The sequence below is a fragment of the Lycium ferocissimum genome, chromosome 9, assembly GCF_029784015.1.
Source record: "Lycium ferocissimum isolate CSIRO_LF1 chromosome 9, AGI_CSIRO_Lferr_CH_V1, whole genome shotgun sequence".
In the NCBI taxonomy this organism is placed as follows: Eukaryota; Viridiplantae; Streptophyta; class Magnoliopsida; order Solanales; family Solanaceae; genus Lycium; species Lycium ferocissimum.
In genome coordinates, this window is record NC_081350.1 from 5,567,400 (window position 1) to 5,576,554 (window position 9,155).

The window sequence follows — 9,155 nt, forward strand, 5'->3', positions numbered from 1 at the left end:
TGATGATGATGATGCGAGGAACTCTTCCATACCTGGCCTAAAGGTGCGAATCATCACCTTCACACCACCGGCGGCGGCGGGCCTTCATCAGAACATATCATGGAATAGAGAGAGAAATGGCAACGAGTATTTAGGGCTCATTTAGGAAAGTAGGACAAAGTTTAGTTTGGTCTTAGATTAATTCTCCTTTTTTTTTTTTTTATTTTTTTTTTTTTTTGTTTTCCTTTGGGCCTGACCCGACTTTGAGGTGGGCCATTTGAACTTCTTTTGTTTTCTGCTTATTAATAAAAAGCCCGAATGGGCATAAAAAAAAAGTGATATGTACAGGGGCGGATCTAGCTCATCGGGTGCGGGTTTGGCCGAACCCAGTAGCTTTAGTTCAAACCTTATATTTATGTTAAAAAGTCTATTAAACAAATACAAATTTATTAATTAAGAACCCAATAACTTAAAAAAACTATAATCCAAACTCATAAACGTCAAATTCCGACTCCGCCTCTGGATATGTAATTTTTATTTTTACCATTAAAATTAAATTATTGAATTTAATGTAAATATTTCATGCAAATAAGGTAGGACAAGGGAAAAGAAAAATATACAAGAGGGAATAATATCTCAGTTATAGAGAAAAATTAGGAACATGAATATGAAAAGAAAAAAAAGGACTTTTAAACTAAATTCCAAATAGGCAATGAATATGAACACAAATGTTGGGCAAGAAAGGAAGAAACTTTGAATGTTGAACATCAACTCGGCAACTGTATCTGTTTGGGCAGCCAAAGAAAGAGTTGAACGTTGAACAAGGGTCACTTTCACCTGTAATTCAAGTACCGTTTTCCCTTTTTCTTTTTCCTCCCTCTCTCGCAATTACATTACTAACATTCAAATTCAAATAAAAAAGAAAACTCGGGTGGAACAAACAGAGAAATAAAACATAAAAAGGAATACGTATTTAATTTACAAGAAACTGAAATAGGAAAATCGAAAAAAGACACTTTTTTTTTTTTCGTTTCTTTACCAGAACCATTAAGAATATTCTTTCCTTTACTAGTCCTTTTCCATTTTTTTTTTTAATCAAAAACCCTAAATGCACTTTTGAATGCATTCTCAATCTTTGTGGAAAAGCAATCCCATAATCTGATATTCTTGATCCATCCCATTTTCCACCTTTCAGGTTGGTTCTTTCTCTTCTATCTTTTTGTTCATTGATCATCTTTGTTTTTGGTCTTTAATAACCAATGTTATGATTTAACTTGGGGTCAAATTGATTGCTTTAATGTAATGATGCCATTTTAGTTTTTCCTCCTTCTTTGATAGAATTCTTGGTGGTGAAAGTTGTAATCTTTATATTATTTTCCCCCATCTTTCAATGTTCATTGTATATAACGCTCCAAGATTTTGTCCTTCTCATGAAAAATATATGTTGTAATTGCTTAAGGTTCTGTGTTCATGTATCTCTCAGTTGTGGATCTTTTCACCTGCACGTTAGATGATATTTTACCTTTTGGACCTGATTAAAACTTGGTGTCCTAGTTATTTTCCTTTCAAGTGAATGCTTTGCTGGAAGGCGGAGTTTATTTTAGTAATTATTTTGTATTGCTTGCCTGAATCTTGCTTTTATGATTTATAAAGTTACATATTTCTGTAGTATGGTGTTGATGGCAGCTAATGCTGTTTGCCCCGTGCATTTTGCTATTTCCATTGTTCTTTTTAATTCGTTGTGTGTGGATCGATGTTTTCTAACTTGAATCATTACTTGAGCAGGTGATTCCTGTCTGTATCGGTCTACATTCGGTGGTGACAAGGGGCTACAACGCCCTAGTTCGAACTGATCAAGTGAACACCAAAATACAGAACAATATGTCAAATTTCATGGATGGTGATGGGGGTTCATCAGAAATGTTCCCCATCGATCCTCTCATGCCCACAAATTTTCTCTCCCATATTTCTTTGATTGTTGACGGTTCTAGAAATTTATATGTTCCTGGCAGTCAGGCACTTCAAGAAGCTTTTAAGTGCTTTTCAAAATGTGCTGGTGCGCTGCTAGTATGGTTTGCCAGTGGATCAAACTCTAGAGCTAATAACCAAACATCAGGCGGTCATCAAGGTTCAAGAACCACCAGGTCTAGAATGTCAATTCAAGCACAACAAACAGCTTCAAGTAGACATAATTTCATTGAACTATTCTGGCAATCAAGATACAAAGGGAAAATTACCATCCCTGTGATATTTAGTAAGATTTCAAAGTTCACCATGAATCAAATGTACAAAGAAGCAAAACATCTTCAATCAATTCCAGTGCTCTCACTAGCTGCTGCTTTAGTACCTCCATTTGACAATTTGTAAGCTTTTCTTCTCAATAAATTTCATGTACATTACCTTCACATAAAGAAAAAGAAGAAAAGAATCCCATTTAGGTTTTGACTAATTCTTTTGTGCTGAAGTTCTTATAATTGCTTTTGGTCGAATGAATTATAATCAGCTCTAGTGACGTTCTATCTGTCCAACTGGATAGCAGTGCTATGGAATCACAGAGTGGTGAGGATCAACGGCCATGTGAGGTTGAACACCGGGGATGTGATAATTCGTTTTTCGAGAATTTAAATTGGTCTAGACATGCAGTTGAGCCCAGAACGGGTATTGAGTTTCCTACTATCTTGGACAACCTAATAGCTGGGGAGCGAAATTCCAGTTTCGCATCAGAGGTAAACGACTCCTCTAGATTGCAACCTGAGCTTAAATGGACTGTCCTATTAGACTGCTTGATTTCTGACTTGCTATACTGAACTGAGTTATGTTATGCCTGTTTGATTTTTAGGCTTCACTCTTCTACCCATTTAAGTAAGAGAAAACATATAGAAAAGAGTCGACACCTTGAGAAGATATGCATATACCATATAAGTAAGAGAGGGACAGAGATCAGTGAGGTCGGTAGCGTATAGGTGATTCAGTAGAGGAGGGTGAATACAACTGGGAAGTTCAGAATGAAACAAGGAGGAAGGAGGGGGGGGACGAAGCCTCATAAATTCTGAATGCTTACTGGAGAAAGAAGAAAAGGAAATACTGATTTAGACATGTGGATTTTATCCCTGCTATAATATGGGAGAGACTACTATACCTATGGGAGAAAATTACCTGTAACCTTGGAAAAGCTAAATTGTCCATTACACCCGTTAACAATTCTTTTGATAACTTGTTTCAGTAACGTTAGTCTGTTTGGTAGAATATATTAGAAAGAGCCACCATTATCCCAATACCTAAAGTTGGAAAAGAAGAAGAAAAGAAACACCTTTGAAAGAAAAGAATGACTAAAGCAATTAAGTGAAAATGGTACTTTGGGTTTTTTCTACAGCTATGCCTGGATGCGAACAGTTACTTCTTCGCCTCTTTCCTTCCATCGCTTGGTTATAGTGAATGAGGCGTAGTTGTTGCTGTTGTTGTTTATCATAATTTTAAAAGGAAAATGTTAACTTCACCATTATCTTAGTTCCCACTGCCTTGTTTCGTTTTCTGGATGATCACTGTCCTTTTGCTTAATTCACTATTTACATAGACAAGATATTAGTGAAAAGTTAAAGCGGTAAAGGTAGAGAGTATGTAACTGTTGACCTTTCTCAAAAAAAAAAAAAAAAAAAAAAAAAAAGAAAAGAAAAGAAAAAAAAGTAGACATTGACTAGCATCCTGCAGGACATTTCCAATATTCAATGCTATGATATCATTTGATTTGTAAGATCCTGACAGTGGTCTGAGAAAATGTAATCTTGAATTCTCTCTCCAGATTTCCATTTCCCATACGATCTAACTGAAAGCTCAATCTGAGCGTAATTTGTTTCAGACATTGTTATGCTGCAGTTATGCCTAATATTTGCAAGTATCCTGTAGCCAATAAATGTTAATGACTTTTATTATTGTACATGAAAGTTTAAAATGACTTCTGCTTGAATTTCAGGTCCTTGTTGGGACTGGATCCAGAATAATGAAAATTATCAGAATTAAATCTCTAAAGGTTTATGCATTTGGCTTCTGTAAGTTCCAGCTCTTCTCTAAACTGCCCTGAGCTCTTAGAAACTCCAAAAGTTCGTCTTCAGAGCTTAACTATATTTTGTTATCTATAGATGTGCATCCTTTTGATGTCTGCCGGAAGTTGAGTTGGAAATATGCCTCAGTTCCTTTTTGTGAACTAAACAAACGACAAGATTTTTATCAGGATCTTCTCAGGTATGCATTTATTGTAAGCATCCAATTTCCTGGAGTTAAATACTTGCTCTTGTGCACGTCTTTTCGTCATGGTTATAAAGTGTATTGTACAGTAGGAGTACTCTCTGTATCTATGTACTTTGCTGTATCTCCTTGATACTCTGTTAATGAATTTACCTTATCTTATTAAAAGAGAGAGCGAGAGAGAGAGAGAGAGAGAGAGGTGTACAGCACGACCTCAATTATGCTCATTAGTGAACTAACCAAACTGCTCTCTTCATTTCATTTGCTGCTTTGATAGTCCATGTTCTCACTCCTTTTCCTAAACCTATTTTCATCCTACGCCATCTATGTAGCTTGTCCTCTCTTCTTGTTAATCTATTCCTCCTTTTCATCTAAGCTTTTCCTGTCTCTTTTCTCCCCTTTGCTTCACCAGAAACCTTTTACTATCACCCGTATCAGGGTAATGATCATATCGCCTATGCACATCAATGTCGTTTTACTTAAAAAACCTTTAATATTACGTCCAATTATATGACTGCAAGTGGTTTATAATACCACATAATATTAGTTATCCTATATGATGACTAGCCACCCCTCTCTCCCCTTCCCCCACCTCCACAAAAAAAGGAGGAAACACTTTGTGTCAAGTTGAGTGGTGTTGGATCTTTTTCCCTCAAATGGTATTGTATTGTTGATTTGTCTATTGCTGGCTTTACAGCTAATCTTGGATCTTTTAAGCAGCCTAATTATATACTTGCACAATTGAAATGGGTGTGTTAGCGTGGGGGATTAATTAATGGGTTAGATTTCGAAATGTTGAGTTCAGGGTTAGACACTTGAGAAGGAACACTAGCCTTCGAGCTCAAGAAGCATATGCCGTTCCCTGTTTATGAAGGGATTAGAGCTTGTGCTGTGTTGCTATTTGTTTCCTCACACCATTGCTGTTGGATGTTCTGCAGGGAAGACATTAGCATGACCGTAAGGCTTGTTGTTAGCTGCAATGGAATCAAAATCAACACAGTCCGAGAGTACGTTGAAATTCCTCTCCAGATCTTGAAAAGCTTTGCCCTCACCCTTCTATTTTGCCATGTTGGACATTGTGTTTCCTTCAGATAAATCCTATTTTACAAAATCAAATAGTTCACACTTTCTTGAATTGTTTTCAAAATTATATGACTAATTAGCTAAATATGACTTACTTCCCACTTCCTTGTATTGAAAAGTTGACAACCTTCAAACCAATCAAAAAAGAGAAAATGACAACGTTTAAGTTGTAACTTGTGACCTCATACTGTTGAATCGATTTCTAAAAGCTGCCATTGCTCTTGTTAATAATTGTATCGAGGCAGTGAATGACATAGAATTTCAAATTGAGAAGTTTCATCAAAGAAAAAAAACAAACTACCTCTGTTCCACTTTGTTTGATACTTTCATTATTAATCCGTTCCAATACGAATGACACATTCCTGGATTTTCTTAATGAGAAGCTTTTATGGCCACACAATGCTATGGAAATGTTTAAGACCACAAGTTTCAAAAGTTTTATAACCACATAAACGTTGTGATATGTTTAAGTCCACAAGTTCCAAAAGTCTTACTCTTAGTAAGCTTTAAACATTTTGCCATGTCAAACTATGACAAACAAAGTTGACAAAGAAAGTGAAACTGAGGAAGTATAAGGTTGAAGAGCATGACCATTGAATCATTGTTTTGAAATGTATTCCACTGTCATATTTGGATGTGTAGCATGAGCGTTCTCTATTTAATAAGATATGAAGCATCCCAGCTTAATTACAAGAGTCTCTTGACTGAATTTCCAAACACATGTAAGCCTTCAATTTCGCCATTCATAGACTCATATTCTGAACTCTGTCTTCAATTGACATTTTCTGCAGTGTCTTTGAGAAATCTCTTCGAGCTCGGTTGTTGAAGGTCAGTCCAACAGTTATTTTTCCTAGGTATTTACTACTGCCAGAGAAGAAAAAGACCCTCAATACTGACATTCTTTGTTTGTTTCCCTTACAGACAAATCCTGACACTGATTATCGCTGTCTTTCTACATTTGGCTCTATGTTCTCTGAAGATATTCCTATACATGCAGTAAGCAAGCTATAACCTTCCCACCACCCATTTATTTTGGGGATGCGACCTCATCTATTATACATGACTGAAATTTTCAGGGTACAACAATCAGTTTTCGCCGAACAACTGATGGACATCTAATTACCGAGAGTAAGTTCACTAATATATAAGAAGAAGACATACTCTTCTACTTGCTTATTCTTTAATAAGGGTATTACGCCAAATATCTAGAGTTCTCACTTTCCGACTACTATTTCATGCAGTCGGAGGCAACCATATTGGAACAGTTCAGAGTAGAGAATTGTGTAGTAAGTGAACTGTCCTTTTATTTATTTTTAGGCACTTCTGGATGTACTGCGTAAAGTGGCAAGAAATTAATTCTTGGGGAACTAACTAGAAAATGTATGGGTAAAAGACAGAGATTTACACTTGTTATTCTTGCTTTTTCCAGGGGCAATTTTTGATATGTACATTGGCGATGTTCCTACATGTGAGGAAACAAAAGAAGAGATCGGGAAAAATGTTGCAAGTATCATTGGGGGGTGTTAAAAACACGCGGTTTTATCTTTCTGCTCTCACAAGAGCTTATTTGCTGCCAACAGCTCAGGGTTCTTGAGGCAATTGACTTCATAAAGCAGTAATTAAGGAAGCATAGCGTCCCAATTATTTGGAAACATAGGTTTCACGAGGAAATGGAGGATAAAAGATTGTTAGATTTATATATGTAGAATCCTTTTATTTTAGGCAGGGTTCTTATATTTAAAATTTATTCAAAATTGATTAGAACACAAGATTTCTGGTAACCTTGTAGGTGAGCAGGCATTACAGTGCCAAATGTTGTAAATTTAGTTTTTAGGGAATATTGGAACTTGAAGAGAGAGTGAGATTGTTCTGCACTTTGTAAATTTAGCTTCTCTCCTATTCTGTATAATCTTGGTTTCCTTTGGTTGATTGTCAAGAGATTTCTATTATTTTTTTATCTGCTGGTGCTTATGCAACAATCTACCATCTGAAGTTGTCAACTTCTTATCTTTTCCCGATTAATCTAGTAGTTATGAGAAGCCGTTTCACATCGTTGAAAATCTTATAACTTTTACATACTCAATAGACACAAGATTGCGATGCAAATTGTTATTTAGACATAAATACCAAATCTCCCAGATCACATTCGGTATCAGTCGATAGGCTATAATATCATCACTCTGTAAGTATATGATATCCAATATCTAGCCTCTAAGGCCCCTTTCTCGTATCTCACAAATCAGATGTCAGTAATATCATGAATGAACGTAGGGGTGTCAAATGGGCGGGTTGGGCTGAAATTAATCCAATCAAAATGGGCTGAGGTGATAAATGGGTTAGGCTAACATTGACTCAAAAGTTCTTTGCACTAAAATAAATTTGAAATTTGAAATGGGCTAAAAGGGGGTTGGGTCATGACCCGCCCAACTTGACTCATTTTTTTTAAGGGTCTATTTTCTAGAAAAACATTTTCGTGGAAAATATTTTCAAATACATTTTTCGTGAAAAATATTTTTACGGATTTTTCGAAAATATTTTTGAGGAAAACATTTTCCGTGGTAAATATTTTCGAGCATAACATTTTTCGTGAAAAATATTTCCCTTCATATAAAACACACTACAAACTTATAAGATCCATGATACAAGAAAAGTGTATACATAAAAAAAAATAGAGTAAACTCAAGCAATAAACCCAAATTTAAGTAAATCTTAAAAACGAGGTAAATTTAAGTTGGAATCACTTTAAAATGGGTTATGTTGGGTTGAAATTTAAAATCGCCCAATGTGAAATTATCTTGATCCCAACCCATAAAATTTTGGGCGGGCAATCACCTTTTAGCCAAATTTGACACCCCTAAATGAATGTAACGATTATGTGTACACCATGCAAATGCATAATATCATTTCAATATCAAGAATATATATATCCTCTTTGATAATTTAGACGAGATGTAGAATGATAAATACAAGTCAAGTCAGTATTCACAAGCAATAATCGAACATGGCCATCATAGCCCAAATAAGCACGAACCATACCAACGTAGTGGATTTATCCACCACCTTCAAGGCCCGAAGGCTAAACACATAATCTCCGTCACATTGCACGATATTTCATATTTTAATTACCCATACAATTACACAAGTACACACATAAGTGCTCATCACCCCACGAGTACGGGACTCCCAACTCCCCGTTACACCCATTAATTACACTAACCAACACATAACACTATATAAAGGGTCTAGTAAGTATCAACTTGCCTGAATCTGAAGCTGAAGAGTCACTCCACGGCCTTCCCCTTCCTTTGAGGTTCTGAACGAGCCGAATCTATTCAAATAAGGTATCTACATAAGAATACGAATCTATCGATACTCATATTGCCATATAAAGGATTCAGGTCCGAAAGTCAACTCAAAACCCCATCCCGAGTCTCGAAGGTCAAAACTGTAATTTTGACTTAAATTCATCTTACTCATAGTCTAAATAGTCATAATCCTAAAAATCATGAAGTCCTAACCACAATTGGACCTTCAATTTCATTAATTTATATTAAACCCATTTCCATGGAAGTACCTTTAACCTACTACATAAATCATGGAAAGAATTGATAAATAATGGATGGAATCATGAATAAATACTTAGATTATGGTTAAGAACTTACCCCAATGAAGAATCTTATACTTAGCACTTGAATAGGAGTCTAGGTCGAGTCACACTGGTCCATAGCGATCGCGATGGCCTTGTCGTGTTAGCGATGTGCTCAGCCGAGTTCGATCGTGTTCGCGGTGGTGGATTGCGTTAGCGAAGAAGAAAACATGCCTAAACAGATTTAAATCCCAATTTTGAATTT

General features: G+C 35.9%; 1 protein-coding gene across 6 annotated transcripts; it reads left to right on the forward strand.

Annotated features, from left to right (window-relative positions):
• Positions 1-751: 751 nt before the first annotated feature.
• Positions 752-7,214, forward strand: LOC132029546 (fatty-acid-binding protein 2). Of its 6 annotated transcripts, none has more exons than XM_059418805.1 (11): positions 752-827; positions 1,765-2,342; positions 2,483-2,705; positions 3,950-4,025; positions 4,116-4,218; positions 5,160-5,228; positions 6,096-6,132; positions 6,226-6,300; positions 6,381-6,432; positions 6,546-6,590; positions 6,734-7,214. In XM_059418805.1, exons 2-11 carry the CDS (start codon positions 1,861-1,863, stop codon positions 6,829-6,831), a joined length of 1,260 nt encoding a protein of 419 aa, XP_059274788.1. In that variant the 5' UTR covers positions 752-827; positions 1,765-1,860; the 3' UTR covers positions 6,832-7,214. The 6 variants fall into 6 exon arrangements, with proteins under 6 accessions (XP_059274788.1, XP_059274787.1, XP_059274789.1 ...); XM_059418804.1 differs by having other exon boundaries at positions 753-818; XM_059418806.1 differs by having other exon boundaries at positions 754-827; positions 1,762-2,342.
• The last annotated feature ends 1,941 nt before the right edge of the window (positions 7,215-9,155 follow it).